General features: G+C 45.9%; 1 protein-coding gene across 2 annotated transcripts in view; it reads left to right on the forward strand.

The window, feature by feature from the left end:
• The window catches only part of HK2 (hexokinase 2), a 69786-nt gene that overhangs the window by 6999 nt on the left and 42844 nt on the right, over positions 1-19943 (forward strand). The window contains exons 1-2 of one of the 2 annotated variants that reach the window (XM_086327757.1): positions 14721-14901; positions 16901-17063. In XM_086327757.1, coding sequence (XP_086183883.1) covers positions 14851-14901; positions 16901-17063 — 214 coding nt within the window. In that variant the 5' untranslated portion in view covers positions 14721-14850. Of the gene's footprint in view, positions 1-14720; positions 14902-16900; positions 17064-19943 lie in introns of those variants that run through there. The other variant, XM_086327756.1, reaches the window with a different exon arrangement.

The raw sequence follows: 19943 nt of genomic DNA on the forward strand, positions 1-19943 counted from the left end.
ATGGGGAGTTGACTGGTAGTTTTTGAGCACCTACTCTGTGTCATTAATCTTCAGATAGGGGATGAAAGTGTGGGAGTAAAGGGATTGATTAAACTTTAATGGCTCAGCAGTAAAGAATCTGCTTGCAAAGCAGGAGACACAGGAGATGTGAGTTTCACCCCTGGGTCGGGAAGATCCCCTGGAGAAGGGAATGGCAACCCATTCCAGTATTCTTGCCTGGAGACTCCTGTGGACAGAGGAGCCTGGTGGGCCATAGTCCATGGAATCTTGGAGTCGGACACGACTGAGACAACTTAGCACAGGCACACACAAGATTACTTTTGGCTGAGGTAACTGACATTGACAGGGAGGTACAATTTGGCCCATTCAACTTTAACTTAGTTCTTAGTATCTTAATACTAAGCCCCTTTCCTGCTCAGAAGACAATTGATGCTAACAGGAATGTTTTGTAGCTTTTTTAATATGCTTTTTAAATTTATTTAAATATGTTTGGAAAACATTTTTACAATGTTATTTTGTAGCTTTTACTCATCATCCATTTGTTTTGTATTGTCAAATTGATATTTCAGAGAGTGGCCAAGAAGCACTTTTTTCTTTACCCCTGAATGAGTTAATATTCTCTCTGAGCTTCCTTAGACAAAGCCAATATATATTTTTATGTATCACTTTTCAAAGTTGAACTTTTCTATCACTCTGAAGAGTTTGAAGGCAAGCAGGGGCCATTTTCCAGGGGGCCTCAAAACAGCACAAGCCCTAACAGTTTTCTCAAAAACTAGCAGCCTTAGTAAGGAGATCTGGTACATTAAAAGAACTCAGGAACCCCAGAAAACTGGCTTCCTCTGTTCAGATACTTCCGGTTTAAAAGATGACTGCTGATAACTGGTTCCTCTTTATCATTGTTAAGTTTTGAAATCAGCAAGTTTGGTTTGTTTTCCAACACTGCATGTTATCTGTCTTTGACTTTCCAAAGCAGTTGGGTTGGAGACCTGGCAAAGCAAATCAGAGTTCATTGGCTGTGAGTTAATATCGCACACCATAGATCACAGGTGGCTATTTCTGCTTACTTTTAAAGCAATTCTCTCAGCCTCAGTGCTGTTGACATTTTGGGCTGGATAATCTTGTGAGGGGCTACCTAGTCTATCATAAAGAGCAAGAGTTTTTCTCCTGGTCCAATTTACAGGGGCAAAGACTGTGTTTTTTGTTTATTTGTTTTTAAAGTACTCCTTTAGAGCAATGGTTTTCAATGATTAGTGATTTTGTCCCCCAGGTGTACTTTGGTGGTGTCTGGAGACATTTTTGGTTGTCACAAGCAGGTGGATGAAGATGTGCTATTGCATCTGGTAAGCAGAGGCAAAGGATGATGCTAAACATCCTACAATGCCCAGGACAGATTCCCCTTCCCCACACACACACAAAAAAAGACTTTTCTGACCTCAAATATCTATGGACTGAGAAGCTACATCAATAGAAGCTGCATCAAATGGAATAGTCTGTCCCCCATTCTAGTATTACAGTGCATCACTAACTGGTCATAAAGCTACTTAGTAGTAGCTGTGATGAGGACCGTAGTTCTTCGCTCTCAGTGTCCATGTCGTGGGATAGTCATGGGGGGAAGGGGCCTTTTACAAAAGGTGAATTTACAGTGAGGTCTGCAGACCTCAATAATTAACAGATGTCCATGGCCCCTGGCTGAAGTGTGGGTTACCTGAGTTACTGTTTTTGTGTCTTCAGAAAAATATGGGCAAGGTAAGCACTCCAGAAAGCCATGGGAGAGAAGTTTGTTCAGCTGACCCCAGAAGAATCTCACCCTGACTTTTGTTGGGGTTTCCCTGAGGGCCAGGCATTGCCAGGCTTCTGAGCAAGGCAGGCACATGAGATGCTGAAACTTCTATTGCTGGGGACAGAGGAAAGGGGCTGTTGGTGCCACTGAGGGACAGTCCAGCAGCCTCTGGGAGGGTCTCCATGGTGACAAGTAGAGCCAGGCTTCCTGGGGTTGAATCCTGGCTCCTCACAAACCAGCGGTGTGAACTTGGGCCAGTTATTTAACCTCACTAGACCTCAGTTTCTTCTACTTGTGAAATGGAGAGTGGATAACACCTTAATAGGTTCTTTGTAAGGATTTAAGAGAGTGCATATATGTGGAGTTCTTAGAGCTGTACCTGCCAGAGTCAGCACTCAATGTGTCAGATATTGATGGTGGTGGTTTAGTGACTAAGTTGTGTCCTACTTATTGCTACCCCATGGACTGTAGCCCCCACCAGGTTCCTCTGTCTGTGGGATTTCCTAGACAGCTGTCAAATATGCATACATAAAGACATTCTCAGATACCCAACTGTGCTGCCCATCTGCGTGGGAGCAAAAGAGGCCCTGTTTCTAAGAGCTTTCAGGGCAGGGGGGTTCTGGCCCATTTATGTTCTCTGTCTGATGTCAGATTAGCGCAGAGGACAGGGAGGATAGAAGGATGGAAAGTTCCTAAAGCTGAGGAATAAGGAAGCGTCCTCACTGCTCCCTCCAACTCCTAAAACCTTCTCTTTCCCGGGCAGAGGAGACCCGCTTTTGAACTCCTGTTCTAACTTGCTTTCCTCCTGATCCTCTGGGGAGGAGGTAGCAACCCCATCGGGTGGGTGGGTCTTTGGGATGCCTGGGCTGTTTTGGTGTGCCTTAGTTGAAGCGTCCTCCTTGGGAAGTCATGAGAGACACAGTTGCACTGAATAGTCATAGCATTAGTTCAAACCTCTTTTCGTTGTAGAAGCCTGGTCCTCTCTCCATTGGTACCTCCCCTGGAGGGCAGAACTGCAGACGCTCCAAGGGCAGTTGCTGAGGCCACTTATGCTGAAGTTGGCTTGTGAGACGCTTGCTCACACTTCCTCACATCTGCCGCAGTCTCTGGCTTCCCACTGGGGGAACCACTTGAGGTGCCTTGTGCTATTGAGTCATAGGGCTGGGTCATAGTAGGTTTTAGCCCCACTGACCCTGGAGTTTCCATGAAGTGAATGGTCTTTTTTTGTTTTTTTTTTTGCACATTGAGTGTAGAGTCCCTGGCCATCTTGGTTCTCAGCAGAGAGTGCTTTGCCCTTCATATACAGACTCTGGGCTGTCCAGTTTGGCCTCTTCTGACATTAGGGTGCCTGGGGTTCTTGACAAAGCCAGAGAGGACCCTCTGTGTGGGACCCGTGCTCTACTTCTCTTGTTCCTGTACAGCCTTTGTCTTGTCTAGATTGTCATGGCTAGAAAATCTCCTTTTCCCTGGAAGTGTCATGCTTTTTGCATTTTTGTCTGTGGATCTCTAAGCACTTCCTTAATAGTCCTTCCCTGGAGTGGCATTGTTGTCGTTGTTCAGTCGCCCAGTCATGTGTGACTCTTTGGGACCCCATGGACTGTAGCACGCCAGTCCTCCCTTTCCTCACCATCTCCCTAAGTTTGCCCGAGTTCATGTCCATTGCATCAGTGACGCCATCCAGCCATCTCATTCTCTGATGTGTCTTCTTCTGCTGTCAGTCTTTCCCAGCATCAGGGACTTTTCCAATGAATTGGCTATTTGCATCAGGTGACCAAAATACTGGAGCTTCAGCTTTAGCATCAGTCCTTCCAATGAGTATTCAGGGTTGATTTCCTTTTAAAATCAAAGATTTTGTTTGACTGGTTTGATCTTCTTGCTGTCCTAGGGACTCTCAAGTGTCTTCTCCAGCACCACAGTTCGAAGGCATCAATTCTTTGGCACTCTGCCTTCTTTATGGTCCAGCTCTCACAACCGTACCTGACCACTGGGAAGACTAAAGCCTTGACTATATGGACCTTTGTTGGCAGAGTAATCTTGGAGTAAATGAAGAGAGTGAGTCAGGTCTGAGGACCTGGCTCTGGGAAACCTTGGTACCTACCCACCCAGCCTATTTCCCTCTCCTCAGCTTAGCAGTGCTGTCCTGGAGGCTTGGATATGGTCTATGTTCTTGGAAGGCTTTATTCCCAACTTTTTCTTTCTGGCATCTCCATATTGTCTGATAAAGGAATGAAGCCAGATGAGCTATTGAACAGCTTTAATTTGGGCTGAATAAGGGAATTTGAAGCTGTCACTTTTCCTTTTTCCCATTTGAAGGACTTTTTCCTCCCAAATTTTCCTATTTCAACCCCTTCTAATGAAGTCTTCCTGCCATTTCCCATTAGTTCACTTTTCCCCTCAATTCCCAAAGGCCTTAAAATAGCAAATGTGTACCACTTACTAAGTGCTGGACTCTGTCTAGGAACTTGACCACAACACAGGCCACCTCAGGCAGCCCTCCAGGATAGCCATTATTGCTGCCTATTAGTCAGAGGAAGACACCAAGACACAGAAAGGGCAGTACCTTGCTCAAGGACAAGCCAGCATTCAAACCCATGCGGTCTGATTCCAGAGCCTTGGCCTCTGGCCCCAGCATGGGGCTGCCTGGGACAACTGGGGACGGCCAATTGTCTTTCAGTTTCATGGGGTTATGAGGCTGGTGTCCACTGAGAGAGATCTTTGAGCTCATCTGTTCATTTTGCAGTTGAGGAAAGCAGGTGTCTTGTCCTAAGGGACCAGCCAGGAACCCAGTCCCACGCCCTGCCCCGTCCTATCTCCTTTCAGCGCCGTTGGTGTAGCATGAGCTCTTCCCGTCGTTCAGATGTGGGCTCCCCAAGGACCACAAGCAGAATTTGCTCTGTGGCCTATTCCTATGATAACCCCATAATTTTTTTGTCCAAACTGGATCACTTGAGAGTAAAAGGGGACATTGTTAACAGTTATGCTACTATCACACTGGGCAGATTATCCTGGGCAAACTGGGATATATTAGATGGTTGCCCTGCTTATGGTGGGTGTGACAAGGGTGGGTGGGAAGGTCTGGGGCTGGACATGGTACAAAGGGACAGACCCAGAGGAGTTTGATCCAGCAGGTTACAGTGGGCAGCACACAGGAGTGGGAAGTTTAGATGCCCCTGTGGGACTCTGGGCTCAGGCGCAGAGTCTGGTCCCTGGTATAGGGCTGTCCAGAGGAGGCAGAGTAAAGGGATCTGGGGGACAGGCCAGGGCAGCCAGGTAGACGGAGAGGAAGCTCTGCTGCCAGGATCACATGCAGTGCAGGCCCAGGCCTGAAGAGCAAGGCCAGGCTCTGAGCACCTGGGCAGTCTGCGGTGGCCAGCGCTTGTTACTCTCTCACTCTTTCCTCGGTGTTCCCTTTGCCCCTTTATGTCCCCATAACAGATGTGTCTGGAGTGCCTGCTGTATCTCAATACTGCAATAACGCTGGTATCACAGACACAAATTTGGGAACAGTGCCTTCAGTCCTCTGGGACCAGTAAGAGCAAGAGACGCTTTTTAGTCAAAAGTGTGTTAATGTAACCAGCTGGGAACTTGGGGAAGATATTTGTGGAGAGGCTATTTGTATTGGGCCCCTGAAGAACAACTGGGAATTTGGTAGGCCAGAGTAGGAGAACATTCCAGGTATGGGTTCAACACACATCTCTAACCTTTTCAAGAAAAAAAAACAAAAAACAAAACTCAGAATTGTATTGATGTGTGCGATTTAAGTGATTGTGAATCTATATCTTATTGTAGTGAAAGAAACTGCTTACTATCTGTCCTTACTGCTTCAGTTGGTAATTAGTAATATATTTGCCTCCTACTGATAGTCTGAGCATTTGTAGGCAGAAGGGTCCCCTTTATCCCAGTATTCTAAGTGCCTGGCACACTCAATGTAGCAGCCAGTATGTGTGGGAAAAAGAACTGTCACAGGGTCATGCACACCTGGGACATATTATTCCTTTGAACTGATGTCCTATAGTCTGCGGATAGGAGGGTCCCAGGACAGGGGTCCCAAAGCCCTGTCTCCTGACCCCCTGACAGGTGCTGTTGCCTGCAGTCTGTCTGGCTGTAACTTGATGCAGCTGAGAGCAAGAACTGGAAGAACAGGAAACCCTGTGGCTCACGTGCAGCAAGATCCTGGAGGAGTGGCCTGTGAGCCTGGCTCCACACTCACCCTGCCCTCCAGGCTGTGAGTGTGTCAGCTGCCATCTCCCTGAGGTGGCATGATGACCCTAGTGGGGGTCTGCTTTGTCCCATCTGAAAAAAATGTCAAGGTAGATCTGTAGCTTTTGGTTAACTGCATTTCAGAGGACAGGAGCCTTAAAGAATCCAAAATCTACTGTGTCTTTCCTCCCTAACTCATCCTCTTTTTTTTTTTGTTATCTTATCGGGAATATCTGGCTTTGGCTTGGCAACTTTACAGGATAAATCTGCTGCTGTTTGTACAAACTTGGTCTTCCCAGGAGGAGTCTGTGAAGACATTAGTATTAATGAGGTCACAGATAGCAGTTACCTAGCTTTCCCTGGATGAGCGCACACCTGTGCCCCGGGTCAGGGCATTCATCTGGCCTGGATGTTACGGGACCTGTTAGGAACTTGGCCTATGGTTTGCGGAAGCTTTTTCAGACTTTGGTTTCCTTGTCAAAGATTTGCAGTAAAACACTGGCAAAGGAATAATGTGAAAACATGAAATTCTTTCAAAACTAAGTTGCAGGCATATATTAGCAGATAGAGTCACCAGAAGGCTTTGTGTGGCTGCATTTAGGTTATGGCTTTCCCTTCCGATTTGACCTCTTTGGCCCTACCATGTGCCAAAGACTAGGACCTAGTCAGTACCTTGTCATTTTTCCTTCCTTTATTTTTAAAGTGAAGTATAATTTGCATAGAGAACTGAGAACACTAAGTAACTACCACCTAGATCCAGTAACAAATTATTACCAGCAATAGCAAGCATATGTGTGTGTGTGCGCGCTAAGTCACTTCAGTCATGTTGGGCTCTTTGCGACCCTACGGACTGTACCAGGCTCCTCTGTCCATGGGATTCTCCAGGCAAGAATACTGGAGTGGGTGGCCATTTCCTTCTCCAGGGATATTCCCGACCCAGGGATTGAACCCGCATCTTGTGCATCTCCTGCATTGGCAGGCAGGTTCTTTACCACCAGCACCACCTGCTGCTGCTGCTGCTAAGTCGCTTCAGTCATGTCCGACTCTGTGCGACCCTATAGACGGCAGCCCACCAGGCTCTCCCGTCCCTGGGATTCTCCAGGCAAGAACACTGGAGTGGGTTGCCATTTCCTTCTCCAATGCATGAAAGTGAAAAGTGAAAGTGAAGTTGCTCAGTCGTGTCCGACTCTTCGGGACCCCATGGACTCCAGCCTATGAGGCTCCTCAGTCCAAGAGATTTTCCAGGCAAGAGTACTGGAGTGGCACCACCTAGGAATCCCTAATAGCAGCTATGTGTACTCCATGCTAAGTTGCTTTAGCTGTGTCTGACTCTGCAGTGGTATGGACTGTAGCCCGCCAGGCTCCTCTGTCCATGGGATTCTCCAGGCAAGAATACTGGAGTGGGTTGCCATGCCCTCCTCCAGGGGATCTTCCCAACCTAGGGATTGGACCCAGGGTTTGAACCGGAGTTTCTTACGTCTCCTGCATTGGCAGACAGGCTCTTTACCACTAGCGGCAGCTGGGAGGTCCCAACAGCAAGTATATCCCCCATTAAATGTAATTACTATCCTGACTTCTACTGGCGTAGATCTGTTTCTGTACTTATTATAAGTGGACTCATATGATCCGTTCCGTGCTGTATCTGGCTTCTTTTACTCAACTTTATGTTGTGAGATTCATCTACACAGGCGTGTAGTGACAGATGGGGCATTCTCATTGCTGTAGAGTACCCTGCCCCTGCCCCTCCAATCCTGTTTTAACTGTAGTTGAGTTAAAGCGGATGAAACTAGCCAAAGTCCTTCACTTCAAGGGGGTGTGGTCCTTCCTAACTTTCTTCCTAGGAGACTAGGTTATAGAGCCTTGGAGTCTGCCCTAACACAGTATTTAATATATATACACCTGATTGTATCTTTGGGACAAATACAAAAGTGCCAGGAAAGTTGAAATTCAGTCAGTTGGTTTGCTTGGGGGCTAGAAAAATCTAAAACATAGGAATTAGCTAGTGTTCATTCAGCAGCTCTTGGAGAGAAGGTTCTAGGTACTAAATCAGAAATACCCAAAGACTGGAGAAAGCAGTTTGGCATTACAGCAGTACCTCAGGGTGCCCCTGTGTCCTCAGGCCAACTATGCTTATGGAGTTCCTTTCTTATCCAATTTGGTCACTTGAATTTGCCCTTCTACCAGGAGGGTGTATCCTGTAGGAATGACTGATGAGCATTTGCTTGTTCTTGTATTATTTATTTTCTGCCTGCTTACTAAAAGGATTAGATGATATGGTTTAACTTTCATTGAAAGGACTTCTAGAATAAGAGTCATGGAACAGGCAGGAATGATTAAAACTTAGTTCATTAAAGTTGAGTACAGAGCCCTGAGCTTCCTAATAGCCAAAGCAAAAACAAACAAACAAAAAAAAACAAAACAAAACAACAACACAACCCCACAACAACAACAACCAAAACTGACTCTTCTTGAGTCATTGTTTTAATTTCATTGGCCTGTATCAGGAAGTACAGTGACTCTGGGCAGCAAGACTTTCCCCTGGCACTAAATTCCCTGTAAATTCCCTGTAGGGAATTGACTGGCCAGTGAACAACACAGCAGTTTCATGCAATGGGGTGATTTTTATGATTCTCCCTTCCTGTTACTCCTTGATTAAAGGTAACTAGGATTAAGTCATACTGATATGGAGGCATTGCAGTAGGCAGCCTATGCAGGGTAGTGAGGTAGTGAGCTAAGGCAGGGTAGAGAATGGCTTTCTGCTCCTAGAGTTCATAACCTCCTTCCAGTATCCTGGGCTTGCCCACACCTTCTGAGCCTTTTCACATGATCTCTCTACTGTCTCCATGTCAACACACATCCATTGACATGTATGTTGGATATGTATGTTCTTAGCCCAGAAGCAATCTCCTCTGAATGCTAGTCTTACAGGCCACTCACTCATACCTGTGACAGTTCCCATGGGCCATTTTACATTAACACCATCTTCCATTCATTTCAGAAACACCGGGTCTACAATGAGTTGAGTTCTGTGCTATATCTTATAAAGTCCTAGAGAACAGGAATCTTGATTTCTTAAAAAAAATTTTAAAAACATTTGTGTGTGTGCGTGCGTCAGTTGACCCTTGAACAATATGGGTTTGAACTGTACGGGTCCACTTATTGTGGATTTTTTCAATAATAATGTGCTACAGTACTATATCACTGCATTATTCACAGTTGGTTGAATCTGTGGATGAGAACTATATATAAGGAGTGCCAACTATGGAGGATCAGCACCCCAGCCTGCGTGTAGTTCAAAGACCCAGTAGATATATATTTAGAGTGTACAATTCAGCGGCATTAAGTACATCACATTGTTGTACAAGTATCACCACTATCTCTGCAATTGATTTCTTTTAAAATTATATTCTTGTATGCTATCGTGCTTTGCATGTAATTGATTTTCAACAAAGGCTTAAAATGGGAGAAGCTTGGGTCAGGGATTCAGCAATTGAATGATAGAAAAGAATCTTACAGATTTAGATGTTGAAATTTAAGGTTTCTTCTATACTTTCTTTTGAGACCTCTTAAGGTATTCAAGGTAGGGTTTATGGCACTGTATGGAACAAACTGTCAAAGTTGGAATATTGTTCTTTTCTGGATGTAAGTAGTTTGATGAGGACCATTTCTTCCCTGGGACCTGTTAGGTTGGCCTCGGGGAAGGTCACTAGTCATTCAGTTGAAATTGGCCTGCAAGATGACAGTGAGTTCCTGAGGACGCTTGGGGGTAGGATTGTCATTTACCATTTTTGACACTGTAGTAAGGGATCTGGGTGATCCAGGTTCTAGTTTCAACTCTGTGACCTTGGTCAAGGCTGTTCCCCTGACCTCAGTTTCTGTGAGTTTCCTTTCTGGCTCTCACCTCCAGGCCTTTCCTCTCTGGGCTTCCTCATACCTAACTGGGGCTGTGTCTGCCACACCTGAGCCACTTCACACTTTGAAGTGCAGCCTCTGCAACAGTGATCTTCTGCTCCCTCCATTCCTTGCATTGTTGCTATGGCGCAGTTTCTCCTTTTAGTGCTAGTCTAGAGGAAACTGTGGGCACTTAAGGAGATGAGCTTTCCATTTGGCTGTGTTGTTCAGTTGCTCAGTCATCTCTGGCTCTTTGTGACCCCATGGACTGCAGCATACCAGGTTTCCCTGTCCTTCACCATCTCCTGGAACTTACTCAGACTCATGTCCATTGAGTCGGTGATGCCATCCAACCATCTCATCCTCTGTGGTCCCCTTCTCCTCCCGCCTTCATTCTTTCTCAGCATCAGGGTCTTTTCTAATGAGTCAGTCCTTTGCATCAGGTGGCCAAAGTATTGGAGTTTCAGCTTCAGCATCAGTCCTTCCAGTGAATATTCAGGCCTCATTTCCTTTAGGATTGCCTGGTTTGATCTCCTTTCAGTCCAAGAGACTCTCAAGAGTCTTCTCCAACACCACAGTTCAAAAGCATCAGTTCTTTGGCATTCAGCCTTCCTTATGGTCCAACTCTCACATCCATACATGACCACTGGAAAAACCATATCTTTGACTAGATGGACCTTTGTTGGCAAAGTAATTTCTCTGCTTTTTAATATGCTGTCTAGGTTTGTCATAGCTTTTCTTCCAAGGAGCAAGCGTTTTTTAATTTCATGGCTGTGGTCACCATCTGCAGTGATTTTGGAGCCCGAGAAAATAGTCTGTCACAGTTTCCACTGTTTCCCCATCTATTTGCCATGAAGTGATGGGACCAGATGCCATTATTTTAGTTTTTTGAATGTTGAGTTTTAAGCCAACTTTTTCACTCTCTCTTTTACTTATCTTTAGCTAAGCCTGAAGTTACTATTCTCCACCTAGATGGGGGCCTTAGTTCTTGCAGAAAAACTCAGGAGAACTCCAGAGATAATTGTTATGTGTATCCCTTGAGGAGGAACCAGGACCCTGCTTTATTGCTGCACTGTTATTTCTTGGCTGCTCCTCCTTCGTTTCCAAATTCCCTCCCTTCCCTAGTTAGTAACTGTTCGAATCTGTTCTTTAGAACTCTGGGGAAGTCTAGGAGGTCGATGCCTTTTTTTCTGCAAACATGAACAGGGGACTTGGAAAGGCTTTTGCACCCGGGAAGGCCCCAAAGGGTCCTGCTTGTTTTCAGCTTCTCTTTAGAACTTCTCTTGCCTGAACCCACAGTTCTAGAGAGGAGGCAGGCATAGACTAGTGTGTTATGCGAAGAAAGAAACTGACCAAAACTGCCCAATGAGGAATTTCTAATCTTGAGATTGCTAAACAGATGTGTCTAAAACTACTATCTCTCTTTAATACACACCCTTGCCTCTGGTTAGGCAAGTGACCTTCTCATACTGCAACCAAGCTTTGCTCTGGCCTGCCTCTTTATCCCCAGCCTGGAATTCCCCTCCTTTCCATCTTTTTTCCTAATAGAGATTTAAAGAGAAGTAATCCAGGGTGTCAGGCCACACACACTCCAAAGAAAAAGAAGGAAGAATTTGGGGAAACAGCTCCTGTTTTGCTAACCCCCGTGTGACTAAGTAGGGTTAAGAAATGTCTTTGATCCTCTGAAGGTGCCACTTGGCACAGGGGAGTCTGGGAGAAAAAGAGGAAAGGGGATAGACAAAAAGGTTAGATATTAATAGATAGCTTTACATTTGCCACCTCATTTATGCTAGTGACTCTGAGTGTTAGTCCTCCCATTTTATAAGGAGGAAACTGGGACTCAGATGCCTGTTTTGAACACTGATTTTTCTGATGCCACAGCCTACAGTTCCCCACCACCAGCTACTAAATAAGGGATAACCTGAATGATTCTACTTTGATAGCTTCCAATAACTGGAACTTTTCCCCAACAACTTCAAATTTGTCTTTGCAACTCTCAACTTGACCCAGGATTGATGAAGAATTGTTTCACAGTTTAGCCTAATGTCTTAAGTACCGACTTTCAAAGATCCCAGGCTGAAAGTGGTAACAAATGACCTTGAGCAGTATTGACTAGAACACTATCCATTATTGTCACATTATTGTTAAGGTAGATACCAGCCCAAGGAGAGGGGAAGATGTTTGAGCACCCAGACAGTAATAAAGATGTCAATTTGATTAGTCTGGAATGGGTCTTTGGGATTCTTAGCCAAGTTCAGAAACTCTTATCCCAAGTGGCAGAACATAGACAGAAGTTATCAGAAAGTAGATTTATCTTAGAGAAAAAACTTTCTAACAACTAGAACTGACCAGCAGTAGAAGCTAACCAATTTTGAGAAGTGAGGAGTCTGTCATGCTTGGAAGCATTCAGATCTAGGCCTGATGCCTATTGGGGTAAGAGGGACAAAGGAGATAAACTCAAATGCTGTCTACTTTCAACGGGATTTGAATTGTCATTACCCCAAGGTTCTTTATAAGAGTTAGTATTTTTTAGCCATAATGTTACTGTGCTGTGTACATTTGGTAACTCCTAAATGACATTCTCCTATGACTTTGGGCCTGCTTGTGTTCCCTCCTTCTGGTTGCACTGTGAGAGAAAGTTGGCAGGATTCTGCATTTACTTCCTTCCCGATCCAGGAGAAAGGTCTTTGTATGGAGGCTGCTTCTTGCTTCCGACTCCTGCTTCCCTTGGCTACCCTCCACTCAACACAGCAGTGCTGGCCAAGGCTGGGTGGGCCTCAGTGGTGTGTTTAGGAAGTGATAACATCAGGTGATTAATCATTCCTTCCTGAGTGGCCCTGAGAAACTCAGGGTGGATACATCATCATGTCCATCATTGTGGCCCAAAGAGAGGAGGTTTGGGCCAAGGTGCTGTAGCTGTATTTTTCATAGCTGTCCCGTATCCTTTTTCTTGGTCTCATCTGATGGAGATGTAAATCGAAGTACTTTGATGATAAAACAAAGTACTGAGGTCATCCAAGAAGCTGCAGAGCAGAGAGTCCCACCCAGATAAGGAGGGTCCACAGGAAAAGTGAGGGTGATAGGCCTAAGGGCCTAGCTTTAGAGCCAGACGCCTGTGCTCCTCACCGAGTGAGCTATAAAACAGGGATATAGAAGTTTTACAAAAGAACAATGGACGTCATGTCAATAAACTTGTAGGATGGGTTTTGGGAGGTAAGAAATGCTTGGTAAATGTTTAGCTACTGTAATGGTGATCATCATGACCATTTTCATCTGTTACTAAACACTGAAGAATGGTTATAATCTCTTGGGTAAAGGGCAACATGATTTGAGTAAAGGCTGACCCTTTAACTTGTTAGGTCCTTTTGAGAGTTAAGGATGAGGAGTGTTGACTAGATTTCCAACAAGCCTTGTAGCAGCTTAAACATCAAAGTTAAGTTAAGCATGACCACAGTAGAATTACGGCCATCCTAACTTGGTCTTTTGTGTACATGACCTCACACTCCAAGAAGTGATAGGGCAGCTCTTTAACAGGGCAGCACCACAGGCTCAGCTTGCCCACAAAGGAACATCTGGAGCCTTTGCAACATCTGGAGCCATCTATGGAGGCAGGAGTGGGTGGCAGTGAGGCTTCTGGGCCTGTCTTCTTTTTGGGAAAGTAGTAATGCAGGAGCTCCAACTTAGTCACATGTCAAACTCATGATAATGTCCAGAGATATGTCTGCTGCCCTCTGACCTGACAGGGCAGCCCTGTGCGTGTCTGTGTGGTGGGATGACTGGTTCAGAAGATGGCCTTTTAGTGGATGTGGCCAGCCTGCATGCACTGTAGTGCCATTTGAGCTGTACAGACTTTGCTGTTCAGCAGAGAGGGGCATCCATCTAGTAGAGTGGACAAAAGCATAGTGGGCTGCCCCGTCCAGTCCTGGCTTAATCTTTTGCATCTGTGTGATTTGGGACATGTTGCCTTCCCCTTTCAGTTGAATGGAGAAAATAACACCTCAAAGGGTTGTTATGAGGATTCAATGAGTTAATGGGTATAAGACCTTGAGAACAGGTTTTGCCGAAGGGTTTGCTGTTATTACTATTGCCTATGAGGCTGTACTTGGATGTGGCTTGGCTTTAGCCTTTGTTTGGTCTGGTGGCTAGGACTTGTACGTTAGCACTGAGATGCATTAAGCCCTAATTTGTTCCTCGGCCAAGCCAGGCATCACTGACTCTGAAGCAGGAGGCCTCTATGGTGGTTATAGTTGCTCTGGGCCCAGAGTCTCCTGCGTTTTGTCTCCCGTGGAGCCAATAGGGAGAGAGAGGACTTGTCTGAGACCAAACACTTTTTCCTCCTGGGAGCCTCATGTGTTGTAGGGGAGGCCAACCTCCTCAGGAACACCCTGGCTCCCCAGTATTGTAGGAAGCCCAGATCAGTGACCCTGCTCAGGGAAGAGAGCTAGTGCCCCACAGACCTGGGAGGCTAAGGCAAACAGGGGGTTTGCCATGAACCTGAGGTGCCATGAACCTGAAATTAGGAAATAGAGTGGATGATTGAAGTCTTTCTGATTTCGACCAAAGGAGTTAGATGTCTACGGTAGCTCTCTAATAAATGCTGGCAGCAAGGGAACTTGGGGATATCCTCATTTCTGCAAATTTCAAACTATAACAAGCCTAGTCCCTCTGCTGGCTGGGGAGGGAGTGGAAAAGTGGCTGAGGGGCTTTCACCACTCTAGCCCTGCTTTGTCCTTTTCCATCCCACGTGAGGATTGTGTCTGTCAATTTTGTTCTATTTTAACCACATGCAGTTACGAAGACGGGTGGGCTGATTAACCACAGTCTCTTCTTTGTCTTGCTTACAGCTTCTTTCAGCATTTTATCCAGTCTCTGATCTTTCAACTTGTGGTATTTTAGAAGAATGATGAAAGATGAGTAGTGATCAGGATGCTTGAAATGATCTGAGAAGGGCCAATCTCATAATTCCTCAGGAGAGAGGGATGGACCCCAAACCCCACAGGGAGTTAGGATGTGGCTGCAAGAGAGAACCTGTGAGTAAGAGGACTGTCTCTCTCGCTCTCTAATTCTCCCCACCCCCCAGCCCAAAAGAGGGCAATGGGTCTGTTCTTTCCTTAAAGTATTAAACAACTTTTGCTGTTCCTCTGGGAATCTCAAGCTTCAAAATTTGTTTAAAACCTTTGGTTTTAACTTAGAACCAAAAAAGTTTGGTTCTAAGAAGATCTGACAAAAAAAGTGCTGGAAAATAGAACAGTCTGTTAATACTAATGAGCACATTTGTCAGGGAAAGCTCATTATAAATGTTTATGCTTCTTGGTCAGAGTTGGGCAGAGGACTGCTGCTGCTACTGCTGCTAAGTCGCTTCAGTCGTGTCCGACTCTGTGCGACCCCATAGACAGCAGCCCACCAGGCTTCCCCGTCCCTGGGATTCTCCAGGCAAGAACACTGGAGTGGGTTGCCATTTCCTTTTCCAGTGCATGAAAGTGAAAAGTGAAAGTGAAGTCACTCAGTTGTGTTCGACCCTCAGCGACCCCATGGACTGCAGCCTTCCAGTCTCCTCCGTCCATGGGCTTTTCCAGGCAAGAGTACTGGAGTGGGGTGCCCAAAGGATAGGTGGGCGTTTACTTGTGATTCCCACAGGAGTAACAGTGATGGTGGTCATCAGCCCAACCAAGCCAGTCAGGATTCCTTTGGGAATCCTGAAGTTTGGGAGCTGGAAAGAACAGGGTCTCTTCACCCCCCAGTTTGCTGATGAGGCTAGGAGGACCAGGCCCACCGCCCTCATACCTTGAGGGCACAGCTGTAGCCTGGCCCAAGGGTCCTGATTCTACCCCCATCTCCATGGCCAGCAACCCCACCTGGCCTGGACGTTGCTGCTGCGAACAGGGATATTGTGGAAACTTGAGTGCCTCCTTGGATGGATTTCTATCAGATCTTTTTCTGAGAAGAAAACTGGGAATATCCACAGCCAGAGCAGATGAGAGCCTTCAAGAAGCAGGCTGTCTGAAGGGGACTCCTGTTGTTTCTCCTTCTCTCAGTGTTAAATCTGGGAAAAGTTCACAGAAATTTATGTTGGAAACAAGATAAATGAAATGACTAGGGAGAGCCGCCTCTGCCTCTGTGGATGGGGGAGGACTTTGGCTTTGCCATGTGTATCAAGCCTCTGTCAATATGTCACATGCTGTGCTGGGCTTCAGGGATGCAAGCGTGAACAAATAGTCATGGTTCTTGCCCTTGGTGCTTATGATTTGGGCACTAATATATGTTTCCAAATTGAGGTTGGTGATGTGAAGGGAAAAGTCTGAGTTCACAGGAAAAACAGGGAGGCCTGATTGTTTTATTAGGAAGGTCAGAGAAGGCCTCTGTGCAGAGAGACCTGAAGGATTGGTAAGGGATCCGTAGATGAAGAGCAGAGTGAGGTGCTGTGTGGCCCATGTGAACAGTCTTGCAGGCAGGGAAGGGCACGGTTGGTGTGTTGGGGGGCTGAGCCAAGGCTGGTCTGCACAAGGAGTGCAGAGGCACCTGGTAAGATGAGCAGTGGGCGAGGCCAGGCTGTATGGTAGGGCCTTGGAAGGGTTTCAGATTTGGTGCCAATGGGAGACCACAGAAAGGTTTTAAGCATGGGAATAGTATAGACTCTGTCTGGGGATGGAAAATGGATGGCAGAAGTAAAAGTAGAATCAGAGACTCTTATTAGTCTAGGAAGGAGGCAATGGCTGAGGGGCAATAGGGTTGGCGCAACTGGCCTTGAGTGCAGAGGAAAAGAGATGAGCCTCTCCCCTAGCTGGCCTTTCCCCTGGTCTTCATCATTCTCCAGAAATAAAATTAGACCATTTTTCTAATTTGAATTTTTAGTTAATTTTTTTTTTTTTTAAGACAAAGTCCTGTCACAGATTCTGGTTCAATGGTCTTAATAACCTTCTGTACCTAATAGATTTTACCCTTTTGAGAAGCTGAATGATGTTCCATGACATAAATGAATACCATAATTCATTTAGTATATATGTCACTATGCACTTTCCCTTCTTTCAGGTTGACCAGTATCTCTACCACATGCGTCTTTCTGATGAAACTCTTCTGGAGATTGCTAAGCGTTTTCGCAAGGAGATGGAGAAAGGGCTTGGAGCCACCACTCACCCTACGGCTTCAGTAAAAATGCTGCCTACTTTTGTGAGGTCTACTCCAGACGGAACAGGTACTGTACCCACCGGGAGGGGTCTGGAAGCTCCTTTGCCTGGGGGAGATTTGGATGACTTTGCTCAGGGACCCAAAGAACTATGTACACCAGGGATGGTACTTTGGTTTTAAGCCTCAGAAGCCAACGCTGGCTAATTTAAGCATGTAGGGATTTGAATGGAAGTTTGTGGCATGGGATAGAGGGGAAGACTGGGAAAGGAGGTAGCCCTGGCAGTCAAGGGAGAAGTAAATCTTTGTCATTCCTGCTGGGGTAACTGCTATCGGCCATTTGATTCCATCCATGGCTCAGTAATGGCAACCCACGCCAGTACTCTTGCCTGGAAAATCCCATGGACAGAAGAGCCTGGTAGGTTATGGTCCATGGGATTGCAAAGATTCGGACACGACTGAGTGACTTCACTTTCACTTTCACTTTATACCTTCACAGAGACTGCATACAGTGAGGATCATAAACAGCAAATATGCCTAAGATGCTTACGGCCATACACCATGGCAGTCACTCTTGAGCCCACCTAACTGGTACATTCCACAGGCATGCTGGAGAATCACTGTGGTACAGATTGTTCTAGATTGTTTCTTGAACTCCATGAATAAAGACTACTAGAAATCCAAATAAACTTGGGATAATGTAAAAGAGACATGGTACATATTAAGGTATGAAAGTCTCTAAAATTGTGCAATTAGAACTTGTCGAGCTTTGTTTTATCCCCTTGTTTGGATACAGTCTGTATTTCACGATGCACCTCCCCAAAAGTGATTTAACTAAACTGGAGAAAAGCGTCATGGGGAGACTGAAGTTGGAAGGTGGATTCGGGCTAGATTCAGAAATCTTGTATGCATACCTGAAACACTGAGTCTTTCTTCAGTAATACGCACTGGGGAGTAGCTGAAAGTTTTTGAGAGGTGTGAGCAGAGCTGTCTTGGTAACACACGTTGTCAGCAGGTTATGTAGAGTGTGTGTGCGTGTGGGGTGATGGATGGTTAGTAGAGCACAGGGCATGGCCCTGGTGGAATGTAGTGGGCAGAGACCAGAGAGAATTCAAAGATCATACCAGGGTGTGGAGCACAGCTGTCCCAGGGTGGCAGCATCCTCAGAGAAGGGAATGGAGCTAAGTTGTGCCAGTGCTTTCTGCAGACAAACTTGCCACACAGTTTGTTTCATTTAATCTTCATGACAACCCTCCATTTTAGAGATAAAGTATCTCTGGGGCCATGAGGAGTGAAGGATGTGTGATGGCTACCTGCATGTAGAGGGTGAGAGAAAGAGCCTGGAGGCAGCTGCCAGGGTAGTGGAGGAACTAGGAAGTACAGAGGCTGAGCCACCTGAGAGGAGACGAGGCCAGGAAGGCGATGGTTGGTGAAGACCCGTACTTGCGGAGAAGCTCCGGGGGTGGGGAAAGGCACAGGACAGGGCTTGTCCACGCACCACGTGTTTTCAGTGTTTGCATCATGTCTGGGTCCCTGAGGCTTACCTTTCTACAGTCCCTAAAAGAAGTACATGTCTGCTAAAGCCTTGGGTCCCGGCGCTGAGAGTGTGGCCCTGTTCAGGAGTGTTCTGAGCAAGCGTGTCTCAGCCTTTCAGAGAGCTCCTTGATTTGAGGAGCCTCCTCCAGTTCTCGTGTGTCTCTTGTGTGCCCTCTGGAATGGCATGTTTACTCCATCTGCCACTTACTCTGACTGGCAGCCACACCCGCTTTTATTGTTTTTATTGGACATTCTGATAAATTTACTAGCTCTTTTAGTCCAGGGACCTTGTCTTTGTTTCAGGCACTAGCACTAAGCAAGTATCCTAAATATTTTCTAAATATATATTATGGGCTAAAGGATTTTTTCTGAGCACTTAATGTAGTAATTTATTTACTTTTCACAAAACCTTATAAGATATGTACAAATTTTACCTACTTTTTTTTTTTTTTTAAGATGAGGAGTTGGGAGCCTGAATGGTCAGATAATTTGTCTACGGTCACACAGCTAAGTCAGGATTCAAACTCGTAAATGCCAAAGGCTAGGCATCAAGGCTGCTGCACTTGATCCATTATGTGCGTACGTGCACATGTGAGCCTGTCCACTCAGCAACAGAGCACACCGCACATGCTCAGTTAAAGTTTTTTGAAATGGAGTTGGGGGTGGATGTCTGGCCTGGATTATAGGCAGGTGAATAAGCTTATTGGGGAGAACTAGGTATGCGGCCAGCTTTTTCTGTTCTTGTTGCTTTCCTGAGATTGGAGCATGGAGATCTCCCCTTGCCTCTTAGAGTTTGAACCAATCGCCATATTGTGTGGTTATAGATTCTACCGTGCTAATGGAGACAGCACCTAACATGTAAAAGGAACACTGTGTATTATGTTAGTCGCTCATTCATGTCCAGCTCTTTGTGACCCAGTGGACTGTAACTTGGCAGGCTCCTCTGTCCATGGAATTCTCCAGGCAAGAATACTGGAGTGGGTTGCCATTCCCTACTCCAGGGAATCTTCCCAACCCAGGGTTTGAACCTGCATCTCCTACATTATAGGCAGATTCTTTACACTCTGAGCCACAAGAGAAGCCCCAACTGTGTATTGGAATGGTTTATTCACTTGAGCAGAGCAGGTGACCCCTAGAGTACTGGAGACCAGACTGTAGGAGATGGGGTCCCCAGCCCCATGGTTTCTCATTTCCTGAGGTGTCCGTGGGTCAGCTCCTCACCCCAGCTGTCTGAGACTCAGCCTTTTTTCCTTCGTAAAAATAAGAGGTAGATCCAACAGTTCCAGTCTCTTCTATATGTCCTGGAACTAGTGTGTCACTGTGCAAAGTTCCTTGAATTACTGTAATGAAGGAAAGACCCATAATGTCCATCAGTTGGCCACTGGTCAATTAATGCAGAAAACAGTCCTCTGTA

The sequence above is a fragment of the Bos grunniens genome, chromosome 11 (assembly GCF_055505025.1).
Source record: "Bos grunniens cultivar Pamir isolate PY7600 chromosome 11, Bosgru_T2T1.0, whole genome shotgun sequence".
Classification (NCBI taxonomy): Eukaryota; Metazoa; Chordata; class Mammalia; order Artiodactyla; family Bovidae; genus Bos; species Bos grunniens.